We start from the raw sequence: 17199 nt of genomic DNA, 5'->3' as shown, positions 1-17199 counted from the left end.
AAAAATAACATTAAAAAATTAATTCTGATTTTTTATTCGAGTCATCCAATATATGGTAATAAGGTTTCAATTTCGGGCATATGACCGCCGTTGCTTCTTTACGAAGCTAGTGGATATCAATTTTTGGACCACTTTTTCAAGTTTAGCTCATGTCACAGATAACATGAAAATTACTGACTACCGTCGCGTAAATTCTTTCTGGTTTATAACTTTAAATGATTGACTTCACGTAGCCTCAAAGGAAATAATCGAAAGATGTCAAATCGCATTGTCTTGCAATCCAGCTGAGAGACCATTTCATAAATTAATTATTATTTTTTTAATTTCATTGCAAATACAGCACTGCTAAACCCGCATCTTTGCCATTAGATAAATGAATCTGAAACCGATTAATATGATTTAACAATTCAATACAAAGGTAATGGTAGGGTATATATAATGGTTACGTAAAACTTTATTTTCTGGAAATTTGTGTTAGATACTGGGTTTAAAAAAATAAACTTATGCGCTTTTAAGACTATATTAGCGGTTTTAAACAATTTTTGAAATTACATAAACTATATTAACGATTCGAGGAGCAGATTCAAAATTTTAAATTTTTGAACGGGTATGACAACAGTCATTGCGAAAGCCGCTGATTGGTCGAACTTGCATCCATACGACCCCCAATGTTGCCAAGTAGTTTGGACATGCCCCCGGCCTTGGAAGCACTGGCATCCAACGTTCTCTCTTCTGAGTCTTCATAGAACAGAGGACATATTCGAGGAAATGTACGTCTTATGATTCCTGCACAGGTTTGGATATCTGCGACTCTGGATATTCCATCTTTTCCTGGTTTGGTGGATATTATTCGTCCTAAGCTCCATTTTAATGGATGAGTATTGTCGTCTTTGATGACGACCATGGTGTTAGGTTGTAGGTCAGCCTTATGGTGCTTCCATTTGGTCCTAATTTGCAATTCGGAGATATATTCTTTGCTCCATCGGTTCCAAAAATGTTGCCTGATTTGCTCTAGGTGTTGATAGCGTGTAAGCCGGTGAACCGGAACTTCAGCCAGTGGTTCTGCTACAGGAGCTGTCAAGGCACGTCCAACCAGAAAGTGAGCAGGAGTCAGTGGCAAAAAGTCAGTGGGATTGGTAGACAAGGGACTAATAGGTCGGGAATTCAATATAGCTTCAATCTGTGACAGTACCGTGGCATACTCTTCAAAAGTTAGGCGTGCGTTTCCAACCACTCGCAGCAAATGATGCTTACAAGATTTTATGCCACTTTCCCACAATCCACCAAAATGAGCCGCATACGCTGGGATAAAGGAGAATTTAATATTTTGACTAGTTGCGTATTCAATTATATCATTTGAACTCCTTTTTAAGACGTTTTTGAACTCATTAGCAGCTCCGACAAAGTTTCGACCATTATCGGATAATATCTGATAAGGTTTACCTCGCCTAGCAATAAAACGCTTCAAAGCAAGCAAATAAGAATCCGAAGACAGGTCACTGACTAGTTCTAAATGCACCGCGCGAGTTACGAAACAAACAAACAAACATACGTAACTCTTTGTTATCTTAGAGCCCCTACCCTTATGGTTCAATATGAGCATTGGTCCAGCGTAGTCAACACCACACTGATTAAATGGAAAGGTGGGTGTAATTCGTTCTGGTGGTAAATTACCCATAATAGGGGAGAACGATTTACCTGACAGTATGGTACAGGTGACGCAGCCGTGGACCGTGCGCCTTGCAAGATTCCTACCTCCAATAGGCCAATAAGATTCGCGTATATTATATAATAGGGCTTGTGGCCCGGCATGATGTAGAATTTTATGTTCGTAACGAAATAACAACACTGCAAACCAATGTTTACAAGATATTAACATCGGATGTTTTTTGTCAAAGTTAAATAATAAAGATTGCTTAATTCTCCCCCCTACTCGTAATATTTTATCATCTCCCATAAATATATTTAAATTGTTAAAATTGTGTTTTAATTTTAGTTTTTTATTACAAGAAAGTAATCTATATTCATCTGCGAATGTTTCTAATTGTGCCAGTTTTACCAAAGTCTCATTAGCACTTTGTAACTCATCAACAGTAAGAGAGCCCTGACGAATATTATTTTTATAGCGTATATTGTGTATAAAACGCAATACGTATGCACAAGTCCGCTTCATACGATTAAATTGTGAAAATCTTTTAAATGGGAATAATGAAATTTCTGACGAGCTGACTAAAGAATTAATAGGTTTAGATTTGATTTCAGGTAAACAAGAAATATCTACTTGTTCGTCATGTGACTGACTGCAATCAAATGCAGGGTCATGAAGAAACGGTGATCCCTCCCACCACATAACACAATTTTTGAGGTCTTCCAGTCCGACACCGCGGGATACTAAGTCTGCTGGATTTTCCTTGCCGCTAACATGACGCCATCTCAACGTTTCAGTGAGCTCGTGAATCTCAGATACTCGGTTTTGAACAAAGGTTTTCAATAGATTAGGAGACATGCGCAGCCATCCCAATACTATGGTGGAGTCACACCAGAAAGTAACGTTATCGAACTGACAGTTTATTGATTCGCGGATTTTATTATAAAGCCTAGCACCCAGTAAAGCGCCACAAAGTTCCAATCTCGGGATGCTTACCGGCTTTAGAGGCGCAACCTTTCCTTTAGAACAATACAATCGTACGGTTACCGATGAGTCATGATTTATGGTGCGCACAAATACACAAGTCCCGTACGCGACAGACGAAGCGTCACAGAATATGTGCAGTTCGATGCACGCGGGGTTGGTACCTACAACGTGACGCGGCACGCGTATATCTTTGAGCATAAGCAGAGAAGTCGCGAAACGGTCCCAAATCCGTGAGACGTCAGCGGGAACGACATCGTCAAAACCTATTTTCAATAGCCATAATTTTTGTAGTAAAATTTTAATTATAATCACCGTACAACTTAACAATCCCAAGGGGTCATAAATCTGACTAATCTTTGATAAAATGTATCGTTTTGTAATAATTTTACTGTCAATCTCATAATTTGTGTTAAAATGAAATTCGTCACTAATGTGAAACCAACCTAATCCTAATGTTTTAGCGTGGACATTATTACCTAATGATAATTCTTTAGATAATTCGCATACTCCGTTTTCGACTTCATCTAAATTAAAATTAAACATCCACTTGCGTAGCGGAAAACCACCCGATAGTAAGTGACTAGACACATTTTGACAAAACTTTAGTAATTGATTTTTGTCATCGTGCGTCGTTAACAAGTCGTCGACGTAAAAATCGTTGCTGATAATTCTAGTGACATCCGGATCAGTACTCTCAACTGCCAATTGCTTGAGACATCGACAACTCAAAAACGGAGCGGACGCGGTTCCGTACGTTACAGTACAAAGTTTATAAACGCGAATAGGTTCTGACGGGTCGTCCCGCCACAAGATCAATTGAAGGTCACGTTGATCCTCATGAATTAAGCACTGGCGAAACATTTTTTCAACATCAGCACAAGCTGTGTACTTGTGCTGCCTAAATCGTAACGATATAGCAATGAGATCGCCCTGTATCGGTGGACCGATCATTTGGAGGTCATTCAATGAACTACCCGTGCTGGACTTTGCACTGCCGTCGAACACCACTCGCAGTTTTGTAGTCGTGCTATGCTCGCGGAGTACACCGTGATGCGGCATTATATAATGAGGTTTTCCGTAGTTATCAGCTAGTTTCATATGACCCAAGCGTATGTACTCGTGAATAAAATCGCAGTAAAGTTTTTTATACTCCGGATTACGTACTAAGCGTTTCTCGAGAGCTAAAAACCTTCGTTCCGCTTGCGAATATGTCTCGCCTAATTTATCGGGTGAAATTTTGAAAGGAATACGTACAACGAACCTTCCGTCAATCGTGCGCGTAGTATTATTAACGAAATGTTGTTCGCAAGCACGTTCATCCTCACTGTGCGTATCCTGAGGCGCAAACGTTTCTTCTAGTTCCCAGAACTGTCGTAACTGAGTATCAATCGCATCCGAAAAATTACATTGAATTCCATACCCTTTATCGCGTGAAATAGAAAAAATAGGCCCAGAAATAATCCACCCTAACTCTGTGTCTAATAAGAAAGGTCCATTCGGTAATTTAATTTTATCTGTTTTTATTAAATCCCAAAACTTATCAGCTCCTATTAAAATATCAATATTACTAGTTTTATAGAATTGCGGATCTGCTAATTGAATGTAATCAGGTATATTAAATTGCGTGTATTGTAGTGGCATCGCAGGTATGGCTGAAGTAATGTTTGGCAAAACAAAACATTGTAATTGTGTTTTATAAGTGTTGGTCGTCGATACGATTTCAATGTCACATATTTGCGTTGATTTTGTGACAGAGTTACCAACACCTCGTATTTCGAACGTGGACTGTATAACATTAATGTGTAATAAATCGCATAATGATTTCGTAATAAAACATCTTTCTGATCCATTGTCCAGAAGGGCGCGAACTACATGTAACTTATTTAAGTTGTCCGTTATTAGTATTAGAGCGGTTGACAATAATACCGGTTTTAAATTGGCCGAATGAACACAGTTAGTATCGAGGTGTGCATTATTTGCATTAATACTAGATGCGTGTGTTGACGAGTAAGGTGTGAACGGGGAGGCGGCCGAGGGCGCGGGTGCGGTCGCTCTGACTGTCTCGGGCGCCGCAGGCGGCACTGACAGTACGCGACCATCACTCACCTCAGTGGCATTACCCGCATGACTTGTGAATGTTGTATTAATATTATAATAATTATTATCGGGATGCACTAACGAATTGTGTTTCTGATTACATCTACGGCACGGTCCAAACCGACAATCGCTTACTGTGTGGCCTAAACGTAAACAATTTATGCATAGTTTTTTATCATTAATGAATTTAAGTTTTGTTTCTAAGTTATAATCGAGAAATGTTTGACAAGCGTACAGTGGATGACTTGCGTTACACAACAAACAGCGCTTTTTAGTATTATTATATAGTTGACGTTCCTTCGGCTTATTTGTGGAAACATTGCAGTGAACTTTAATTGAATTTTGATTGCTAAGTTTTTTAAAATTATGATTTTGTTTGCTGTGAGATAATTGCAATGTTTCTAACATATCAGCCCGGTCAGTAAGGAACTTCATTAGGCTATCAAGTTTTAAAGATGTCGAGGAGTTATCATTTTTTGAGCATAGCGTACCTTTATGTTGCTCCCACTCACGTTCCGTGCTGGGGTCTAATTTAGAAACAATTAAATATATGAGTAAAGTATCCCAATATTCCACGGGTTCATTAAGGTTTGATAAAGCGCGTATATTCTTTAAAACTGTGTCTATTAAATTGCGTATCTGAATATGTGACTCCTTGCTGATACTATTCATAGTAAATAATGCTTTTACATGATTTTGAACAAGTAATCTTTGGTTGTTGAAACGAGTTTGAAGCAATTCCCAAGCAATTAGGTAATTACTTGCCGAAAATTCCACCGAGTTTATAACTAATTCTGCACTACCCTTTAGTGATGATTTTAAGTAATGAAATTTTTCAATGTCGCTTATTTCACTGGAGTTATGTACAAGACTTATGTAACTATCTCTAAACTGTAACCAATTCCCAATTGAACCATCAAATATAGGTAAGGATATGACAGGTAATTTAATAGTTGGCTTTTGTGCGGATGGATTTAAAGTGTCAGTGTCCTTACATAAGCTTAACAAATATTCAGCTTCAGAGATTGCATTATAATAGCTGCTCTCAAACAGCTCTCGCTGTGTTAATTGATCATCAATATCGGATACAGATTCTTCTAGCTTGGTTTGTATATTATTAAATTCACCGAACATAGTACAAGCTCCTTGAATACGCAACTTTAAATCTATTTGTTTTGTACTACAGATAGTTTCGTTTTTTAAATTACTTACATAATTCGCAAATCTAGTTAACCTGCCTTTGAGTATACTGCGTTTTTTAATAAGGTCTTTTACTAGACTGGTATCACTTTGTCTATACGGAGAATTATCGCGAGATTTAGGTGCTAAAGTATCATGACCTGGCTCAATCATTTTAGTGGAAAGCGACAAAAGGGGGTACTTACAGTATTGAGGTTTTTAAATGAGATGCGAAGTAGTTGAAGACGCACGGCTGGTATTAGTTGACTAGTAATTACTATTTGCGCGTTTTCAGATACCAAACTAGCTTCCTTCAGGATTGATTATTCCAACGACTACCCCTTGGCTTCTCCTCTTACTGCATAAGCTGCTATGGACTTGGATGACTGCTCCCAGACTTGCGTGTTTTTCCGATCGCTGCCGCTGGTTTATTCGTTTTCGAATTGATCCGGCTCGAAGGACCAGTTTATGTTAGATACTGGGTTTAAAAAAATAAACTTGTGCGCTTTTAAGACTATATTAGCGGTTTTAAACAATTTTTGAAATTACATAAACTATATTAACGATTCGAGGAGCAGATTCAAAATTTTAAATTTTTGAACGGGTATGACAACAGTCATTGCGAAAGCCGCTGATTGGTCGAACTTGCATCCATACGACCCCCAATGTTGCCAAGTAGTTTGGACAATTTGAAAATCGTTTTCGGAACTCATGTGTAGTAGGAGTAGGTAGTAGGGTATGTTACATTTTTAAGTAAGTATTATTTATGGTATCCGAAAAGAACTGTAAGTACATCTATTTAAGTTCATACATCTTTCCCCTTGGTCTAAAGTCCCGCTCATGTCTAAATAACAAAAACTTTGAATGCACTGAAACTGAAATAAAATAATCCTTCATAAAAACTGGTTTTAGATAAAATAAAACATTTGAAGCGTAACTTATAAGCATTCTTTATTCGTAATTCACTAAAAAAAATAATCATCGTGTTTTACTTAGCACATTAATTATCTTATTAATTATTAAACTCTTAATTTATTAATGAAATTAATTAAAACAGAATATTTACGGTGTTTTTATTTTTATTTTGCGGAACTCGTGAACAAGACATTCGTATTTAATGCCGAAATATCGCGCTTCGAAAAATAAATACAAAAAAATGGTAAAATCCCGTTCCGGCGGCGTTGTGTGCGCTTAATACAGAAGAGAAAATATCGAGTAGGAGGACTTCACAATCTAAAAAAAAAAAAAAAAATGTTAAAGTTTATATTTTTAACCGACTGAATTAGTTACTTACTAATATTAAGCGTTTGAAGAAACGTAAAAAAAAAATAACTAAAAATATTTTACAATTCATTATGCAAAGTTATTAGGCAAAAATTAAATAAGAATTGTTTTCTAATGTATACGCGAATTTCACTCATTATAATGAAACACCTTTTTTTTGCGATTTTATCGCGGTTTATTAGGTTTTTTACATACCCGACGTTACAGATACATTACTGCAACCATGGTCACAAGAGTCTTTCCGTAAGAATCTAAAGTGTCGGACATGTAAAAAACCTAAAAAACCGCGATAATATTCAAAAAAGTTGTATCATTAACTAAAAAATTTATGTCTTAAATAAGTTTAATCCATCAACAGCTGCCGATAGTGTTTATTTTTTTTTAATTAATTTTAAGATTTTTAAGTGTCTCCGCTTCGGTTAATCGATTCAATTATGATTTTTACTTACCGATACAAATGATTCGTACGAAATCTCGACAATTCCAAAGCTTCGTAAAGCAACGTGTCTCTGAAATGATATAGGTAAATTATTTTTCATACTCTATGTTTTCCTAGCGTTAATTTGTATTTTTTTGCATATTTTTTTTAATGTATAAATAATACAACCTCTTATATGCTTCCTCTGTAAATTGACTATCCAAAACAAAAATAACTTTTCATTTCGAACATTTCGACTTTATTATATCACAGCATAATTGAATTTAGTACCTATGTGTTTACTGTCAACAGTTATACATTAGGTACAACCAGTACACTCCCTCACCTGTCCTTGCATCATGGCCAAGACGAGCATTCTCCTAGCTTGTGCTGATGCTGCATTCCTACAATTTTGCCAACCGGACGAATACATGGCGGTAGGGACAAGCGCCGCCTGTCAGAATAATATACGATTCCAAGCATTAAAGTTAATCAAATAAAAGATGAAAATCCAAAAGACATTATAGTAAAGTAACCTTAACGATGAAAACATGTATTCGATAATTATCATAGATGCTTTTTTTTGATGTCACTAGGTCGGCAAACAAGCGTACGGCTCACCTGATGGTAAGCGAATACCGTAACTTATAGACGCCTGCAACACCAGAAGCATCGCAAGCGCGTTGCCGACCCAATCCCCAATCCCCCCAGGAGCTCTGGTCACCTTACTCACCAACAGGAACACAATACTGCTTGAAAGCAATATTATTTAGGTGTGGTCTTCTGTAAGGTCGAGGTACTACCCCAGTCGAGCTGCTCCATATTTTGAGCAGGAAATTCCTGCTGTGCCCTACCTCAGTTAAACTTGATAGGGATTGTTACTTATGGGCTACAAATTATTATAATACCAAACCATAGGCTGTAGTGCAGCGGAGTTAGGTTCAATCTTCTCTTTCATGAAGAGACCTTTGCCCTACGGAGAGTATTAGCACGACCATTGTCGAATTATATTTCGGACCTATTGACATGACATGGGGTATAGCATATCTATAATTACAGGTACGATACTTACTTCAATAGTTATATCTCCGGTGTTTAACATGAACATCCCAGTACCCCCAAGGACGGCAATGATTGTGCACATTATTGCTAACGCGTTCTCGAGCGTACGTTCTGTCCGCTGCAAATTGCATTTACAGATTTATTCGAAAAATTAAATTCTCTGTAGTATATGAGCTTAATCCTATAAACATACCACCATTTGCGACATCAGTAGACACAAAACGGACACATTTATAATTATTTGACCGCTAACAACTATGGTGCCGGTCTCTTGACATTGTTGGGTACACCTAAAACGAGATTCGAATTTTAAAATAAAAAATGTTCAAGAATATTTTGATAAACGTCATTCTTCTATTACAAAGAATTATTTGAATGAGCAACTTATAAAATATGTATTTTACACATTACATTCGATCTACTTACCACAGAGTAACGGAATGTTGCTTAATACCAACTTTTACCGCCTTCAGATACTTGATCTCACTATCTTTGTGACTATTCTCATCAGCATCTTCTTTGAATAAGTCATTTAGACTGTGAAAGTAGCTTTGTATGTTCCTGTATTGGTGACTTAGAGCTATTGACGTCATAATCGTCAATACTGATACAGCTGAGATTCGTATCACGAATATCCACCAAAATAAATATATAAGTACACGTACAATGTTTGCTAGCGAGCTTTTATCTGTGACATCGGGCCACACCGTGACCACAGTTACGAACGTACCGTCTATAAAAAAGTATTTGTCGTATTATTATAGTTTGACTTGACCGATTCGTATCTTGGGTATTGTAAGTTAACCTAACTGTAATCGAATGTTAAATTATTGAATATAACAAAGATTCGATATAGGTACCTATATACAAGTAAAGTAATCGGGTCTAGCTATCTTCTGGAAAGAAGTTGGTTATGATGCACGGCAACTTCTGTCTCATTTTGATGTGAACTATGCTAAGAGCTGTGCAAGCAAAAAAAAAAAAAAACAACCAAAGTCGAAAGTTTAAAGATTTTTGGAAGTATTTTTGAGAAAAGAATAGATTTTTTTGTTAACCGACTTCAAAAAAGGAGGAGGTTTCTCAATTCAGCCGTGTATATATATCTATATATTATTTATGTTCGGGGATAAATTTGTCGTTTATGAACCGATTTTGATAATTTTTTTTTTTTTTTTTGTTTAAAAGGAGATATCCTAAGTTCCTACCATGATAAGGAAACTAGGATCTGATGATGGGATTCCAGAGAAATCGAGGGAAACCCTCGAAAATCAGCAATAACTTTTACTGGGTGTACCGATTTTGATGATTCATAATTTAATCGAAAGCGGATGTTTATCATGTGGTCACATTTAAATTTCATCGAGATAACAACTTTTGGAGTAATCTTTGATAATGCATATTTACTTGACTATTTTTTCGTCTATAGCTACGTTGTATTACTTGTCGATGTAATTGAAGTCGTTTTTTTTCGTTTGCAAGCAAACACAATTATTATTAAAAACGAAGTATACTATTTGTTGAATATTCGCATTCAACCCGTAACTAATACACAATTAAGAAAAAAGCAAATGTTACCAAAATAATTGTGTTTGCTCGCAAACGAAAAAAAAACCGACTTCAATTACATCGACAAGTAATTCAACGTAGATCGACGAAAAAATAGTCAAGTAAATACGCATTATCAAAGATTACTCAAAAAGTAGTTATCAGATCTCGATAAAATTTAAATGTGACCACATAATAAACATCAGCTTTTGATTAAATTAAAAATTATCAAAATCGGTATACCCAGTAAAAAGTTATTGCGGATTTTCGAGAGTTTCCCTCGATTTCTCTGGGATCCCATCATCAGATCCTGGTTTCCTTATCATGGTACTAAACTAGGGATATCTCCTTTCCAACAAAAAAAGAATTATCAAAATCGGTACATCCAGTAGAAAGTTATGCGGTATAATACAACGTAGGTCGACGAAAAAAGCGTCAAGTAAAAACGCATTATTAGATATAGCTCGAAAAGTAGTTGTTAGATCTCAAATAAACTTAAATGGGACCAATTGGCACACACCACCTTTCGATTAAAAGATAATTTGTCGAAATCGCTCCACCCAGTCAAAAGTTCTGATGTAACATACATAAAAAAAAAAAAAAAAAAAAAAATACAGTCGAATTGAGAACCTCCTCCTTTTTTGGAAGTCGGTTAAAAAGCATTATAATGTGATTAAATTTTAATAAAATAGATAATTTAAGGAGATAATTAAATTAAGGTAAGCAATTTTTATCACAAAACAAATAACTATAACTATTTGGCAATGACCTGCTCGTAAGACTTGCATTAATCCGTCGAATCCGTACGAAAAAACTGACACGCAGATGAAAAGTTCATAGGTAATAGAGAAGATAGTTGCTTTTCTGATCATTCGCTTTTCTACGTCAGGATCGTTGTATATTTCTTTTAATGTTACATTAAGCATTATTAGCAGGTCTTTGACTTTTTTCTTATTATATACTAATCCTATATAATAAGACATGATGATAGGATGCGAAAATACGAAGAGAAGTAAGTCTTTCGATTGTTTTTCCGTTAAGTGAGGCTGTGTGAATAACGCCAAGTATTCCAGGAAAATAAAAATATAAATAGAGAAAGTTATCATTTTATGAATGAACTTTAAAGTTTTGTTGTTGTATTCGTCAATAATCCACAAATTATACAATCCGGCGATAGACCATATTTTGTTTATTTTGGTAAAAAATTCTGTTGTTTTACTTGGAGTATAATTCGATGAAGACATTTTTAAAATTCCGTTTTAATTAAGAATGTCAGTATTCGGGAACGGGATGGGTATGTGCTTTATGAAGCCTTTAAATGTCCACTGTTGTGCAAAGGACTCATTTGCACTAAGGGAAAAGACGGAACGACGTGTATGGGAACAAGGACACAATAAATAACAAGAATGCATTAGAATTAAAATAATATAGGTATTTGTTAAATAATTATAGGTATGTGAGGTTGTCTTAGTCGATAAGAAATACAGAATCGGACTAGACCTTTTTTTTAATTTGCCATAAAACATTTTAGTAATATTGCCTTCTTTACGTGTAGGTACCTACTACGTATGTAAACTGATAAAAATTATGTTCTTACAAAGCTGTCCCAAAATAGTTTGCGTTCATTATGATTATCAAATTTGTTTCTGTTCTACAATAAATAATTGTATAATAATACATCCCTGTCATAATAAATGTATACTTAGGATTGACTGATTATGAAATAATTAATTATCCACGTGACTCTGCCTAGGTGTAATTATGTGCAAGTTTTATTTTATGACACATAGGTATATATCTAAGTAAGTATATTACGTCGTTAGGTACCTACGCGATTTTTTAAAATCTCTAGTTGGCTTTTTCTAAAAATACACGTATTAAGTTACCTAAGCAGTAAGCGATTACCAGATGGGCTACTGATTAATAATTGTGTTTGCTCGCAAACGAAAAAAAACCGACTTCAATTACATTGAAGAGTAATATCTACAACGTAGATCGATAAAAAAATAGTCAAGTAACTACGCGTTATCAAAGATTACTCAAAAAGTAGTTATCAGATCTCGATAAAATTTATATGTGCCACATGATAAACATCAGCTTTCGATTAAATTAAAAATTATCAAAATCGGTACACCGGGGAAAAGTTATTGCGGATTTTCGAGTTTCCCTCGATTTCTCTAGGATCCCATCATCAGATCCTGGTTTCTTATCATGGTACCAAACTAGGGATATCCCCTTTCAAACAAAAAAAGAATTATTAAAATTGGTACATCCAGTAGAAAGTTATGCGGTATAATACAACGTAGGTCGACGAAAAAAGCGTCAAGTAAAAACGCATTATTAGAACTCGAAAAGTAGTTGTTAGATCTCAAATAAATTTAAATGGGACCAATTGACACACACCACCTTTCGATTAAAAAAAAATTGTCGAATCGCTATAGCTACCGACGCCCATGGACATCTGCAACATAAGATGAGTTGCGGGTGCGTTTCCGGCCTTTAGGGAAAAGATGTCTGTACACTCGGCGCTTGAAAACCCCCAGATTATAGCGCTGAGGGAAAACCTCAGGAGGAAGGTAATTCCATAGCTTGCATGTACGCGAAAATAATGCGCGCGAAGCTCGCATATTGGTTGCAAACCATGCATCCAAGTGGTGTCAATGAAACTTAGTCCTTCGACGAAGAGTGCGATGGTAAAAGCGTGACGGCGGCACCAATCAATCAATTCTTCAGAACACTCACCGTTGTACAGACGGTAAAAAACACGGAGGGAGCCAACGTCTCTCATTATACTTAGAGGTTCTAAGCTGTCCGCAAGCTTAGGATCGTTGACAATGCGACCTGCCCGGCGTTGGATGCAGTCAAAGGGTGGAGTTGGTACCTGCCCAAAGGTGCGATTATTAGAATACTCTACATGGTGACGGACCTGAGCCTATAAAGCAGTAGCCGATGTCCCGATGTGAAGTACCGGCCCACCCTGTTCACAACCCCGAGCTTTTTTTGGTAGTGCGAAATGACCGGTACGCACTACAGGTACCTCGGTGAGCACCAGGCAATGGTCGGATGAACCTAACGACGCACCAACAGTCACCCGGTAACCCTCCGGGCAGGTCAGCAGAAGATCCAACAGAGAAGGCGTGTGACCTCCTCTATCAGAAATTCTGGTAATACCTGACACCAGTTGAGAGAAACCATACGCATGGGCAAAGTTGTATACGGTTCTCCCTGCGTGATCTGTGGTGCGTGAACCTAGCAAGCCAACGTCGTGCGCATTAAAATCACCCAGGATCACCACCTCCGCGCAGGAGTACCGACGTAACACATATTGTGCTTTCCTGTCGACGTGCCTGAAGAGACGATCGACTTCAGCATCACAGCTATGAGACCTATACAGGCAAGTGTCATTGACTGCTTTAGAAATTATTAATATTATTTTAATCTTTATTCTCAACCCTAACAATAGCAAACACCAAGGTTGTCAATTAGTGTCTGTAACCAATACAATTATGATAGAGTATGATAATTTATGAGTACAGAAATTTTTTAACCGATTTCAAAAAGGAGGAGGTTACTCAATTCGATCGTATATATACATATATATTTATATATGTTCGGGGATAACATCGTCGTTTATAAACCGATTTTGATAATTCTTTTTTTGTTGGAAAGGAGATATCCCCTGGTGTGGTACCATGATAAAGAAACCAGGATCTGATGATGGGATCCCAGAGAAATCGAGGGAAACGAGAAAATCCGCATAACTTTTTACTGTGTGTACCGATTTTGATTATTTTTTATTTCATCGCTAAAGCCAATGTTTATCATGTGGTCAATTTAAATTTCATCGAGATTTGATAACAACTTTTGGAGTAATCTTTGATAACGCGTATTTACTTGACTATTTTTTCGTCTACCTACGTTTATTACTTGTCGATATAATTGAAGTCGGTTTATTTTCGTTTGCCTGCAAACACATTTATTATTTTATTTGGCGATAGCTCCTCAGATATAACTTCAATTTGTGTAGGATGATTATAATCTTAACGAAATAGTTAGACTTAATGTAACTTGCATATTTAATTTCATAATACTGTAGATATCAGTCTAAATTGCTTTTCAGTTACACAGTTTTTTAGAGAGCGTGACAATTTATGCAAAGTTAGATTGGGTATAGTACTTAGGTGTAGTACATCGAGGTATACAGCAGGGAATATCCCGCTTAGTCTGGGGCAACCCGATTGGGGAAATACCTTACAAAAGATAACAGCTTAAGACTAGATATCGGATCGAGATCAGACCGAGAATGAACTGAGATCAACACTGTAATGTGAATCGAGCCTAATACTACAGCTTTCAAGCAATGTTATGTCCCTATGGTAAGTAAGGAGAGCTTCTGGGGGTCGGCAATCAAAGGAATGTTGTACAATGAGTAAAATAAAATAAAGTTAGAAGATTCTTTAAAAATTATAATTAGGTACTATTATTTCTTTCAATTTATATTTGTCATAAATAACATTATAATAATATTTTATAATAATTATATTATAATGATATTAATAATTATAACATTACAATAACATTATAAGTAACTGTATTGCAAAGGAGCTGCTTAAATTAGAATTAAGTCTCAATGTTGACTAGATTTATTTTTCATGACTATTTAACCTTAAATATATATAACTATTTTAATGTGACTGCAGTTGCTGATTGATCCAGTCTATGTCCTCATAGAAACGTGGGTCGCTGACTCTCAGAGCTGCTCGCTTGTAGAAGAAGTAATACCATGGTGATACTGAAAGATTATTAATTCTTTAGAATAAAATTACATCTATTGAAAAAAAGGTATTTTTTTATCTTATTCTTTCTTTGAGCTTGTCTTTACAGACGTTTCAGCCCCATCATACCCTGATTCTCACTGTATCTAAGAAACAGAAATGATTCATTGATGAATATTATAAAATTTATTTAAAGGCCATACCATATATTTATACCCATTCATCTATGAATGTAAATTCTAATTTTGTAGGAAATATAAGATAACATTTTTCAACTTATTCAATAAATAATATAGCTTAAGAATGATGGACTGATTTGCTAATATATGTATAAGTTAAGCTATAGTCTCCCCCTCTTCCCATGGGTGACGTAAGAGGCGACTAAAGGATAACACAGTTCTACAACCACCTTAAAACCTAAAAAGCCGACCGATGGCAGGATAACCATCCAACTGATGGCTTTGAAATACACATGCCGAAAACGGGCAGCAGCGTCTTCAGTGCGACAAAGCCAGCCCTGCGATCACCAACCCGCCTGCCCAGCGTGGTGACTATGGGGAAAACACACGAGTTCACACCATTTTTGGCTCGAACTTGTGGTGGCCTATGTCCAGCAGTGGACTGCGATAGGCTGAACTGATGATGATGACTGATGAAGCTATAGTTAATTTTAACAATATTTGGAAAACTCAAAAATTAATATTTAAAATATAGATAAAATGGTGAGTACATTAGACTTTCAAGAGTCACATTACTTACAACATCTCTGTAACGTAAACAGAACAATGAGCATTGGCGTAGAAATGGATTCAGGATCATTCCACTTTTCTAGAAGCCAGACGGCATGCAGAATTACACTGGCTACCACATATGCCATTATAACAGAACCTGCGGCGCGAAACTTGCGTATCAGCACTTCTACCAGACCTGCCTTAAAATAATACTTTAATGTTTTTAAGATATTTGTTGACTATTAAATATTTAAAAGTGCAAGAAGTAACTTACTTGAAATAAGTATGTCGAGAAAAATGTCATAAGCATCGTCGTGACGGAGAGAACAAGAAACAAATCCTGAAATCTAAATTATTGAATTATTAAAAAACAGTAAATTTTAATTGAATTATTTTGATTTCATGCAGTATTACTTACATAAACAAAACGAGCAAACCATCGCGGCTTTTTGGAAATAAACTAACACAATTAAAAACAAGATCACAAAACATAAAAGTAAGTTGACTAGCTACGCAAAATGTGTATCTTGGTGTGGATAATTTCATTTTTGTTTATAAAATTAAAATCACAAACACATAAAACTTATTTTAAAGCAAAACATTCTGTTGACATCCGTTTATGACGTCATTTGCGTAATTTACGTCACTGATCAAAAAACGTCAATAATAATGCGAAGTACCAACATAATTAAGCAATAAATGCAGTAGACGATTACAAATTATTTTATGATATTAAAAGTGTGTAATACTTAACAATAAAATAATATCATTAACAATGTTAGCATAAATATCAATAGGTAGTAATCGTTTGTATCCAGTCAGTCATAGACATTGACTATTCTACAATCAGCAGTACCAATATACAAACTTTAAATATAAAAAATAACCTATAAGTTTATACGAAAGAAATCTAATATAAGATACATTTTTGTTAATTCTTTCCCAATTTATCACTCATTTTATAACTTACAGTAAAAATATTGGTACATACTATTACAATTATCGAAAAATAAAACAAAACACATTTTGACATTTCTTTTCGCGGTATAAAATTAGGTTTTTACAAGTAAAACTCAGAAAATGTGTTGACGTCTACAAATAAATAGTGAAATATCATTCAGATATTTATATTACTGAAATGTTTTATCGTTATTAACAAGTAAGTATTCTGATTTGTCTACATAGATGCTTATTTACCATTATTTATAGAACTTCCGTCGAGACAGGAAAAGGAAGTGTGAGTCTTAGTAATTGAAAACCCATTGTAGAAGCGTTTTAATTTCAACATCCTTATCCTGTTTCTGTTTTTCATAACAAAGTCGGAAAAGTTGTCAAGTTGAAGCCGCGAATTGAAAACATAAATGTCTGAGCTTTTTCTACGATGTATTCTAATATGACTTGAATTGTTGTATATCCTAAAAAGGAAAACATGAATCGTAGACTTCTCATTATAAGCATCTATATATATATATG

The 17199-nt window shown here is 35.6% G+C and overlaps 2 protein-coding genes across 2 annotated transcripts; both read right to left on the bottom strand.

Moving 5' to 3' along the window:
• Nucleotides 1-537: 537 nt before the first annotated feature.
• LOC123655152 lies at nt 538-3474 on the bottom strand. The gene is made up of 3 exons (XM_045590987.1): nt 3463-3474; nt 2585-3031; nt 538-1126 (listed from the first exon to the last, which is right to left on the bottom strand). The coding sequence occupies exons 1-3, from the start codon at nt 3472-3474 to the stop codon at nt 620-622; spliced, it is 966 nt and encodes a 321-aa protein (XP_045446943.1). The 3' UTR covers nt 538-619.
• Nucleotides 3475-14847: 11373 nt separating this feature from the next.
• On the bottom strand, nt 14848-16325 carry LOC123654995 (transmembrane protein 138-like). Its single transcript, XM_045590845.1, has 4 exons — nt 16145-16325; nt 16001-16073; nt 15755-15926; nt 14848-15012 (listed from the first exon to the last, which is right to left on the bottom strand). Exons 1-4 carry the CDS (start codon nt 16270-16272, stop codon nt 14906-14908), a joined length of 480 nt encoding a protein of 159 aa, XP_045446801.1. The 5' UTR covers nt 16273-16325; the 3' UTR covers nt 14848-14905.
• Nucleotides 16326-17199: the final 874 nt, after the last annotated feature.

This window comes from Melitaea cinxia, chromosome 7 (genome assembly GCF_905220565.1).
Source record: "Melitaea cinxia chromosome 7, ilMelCinx1.1, whole genome shotgun sequence".
Classification (NCBI taxonomy): Eukaryota; Metazoa; Arthropoda; class Insecta; order Lepidoptera; family Nymphalidae; genus Melitaea; species Melitaea cinxia.
The sequence above is the reverse complement of the archived record's forward strand: the minus strand, read 5'-3'. Positions and strand labels throughout refer to the sequence as shown.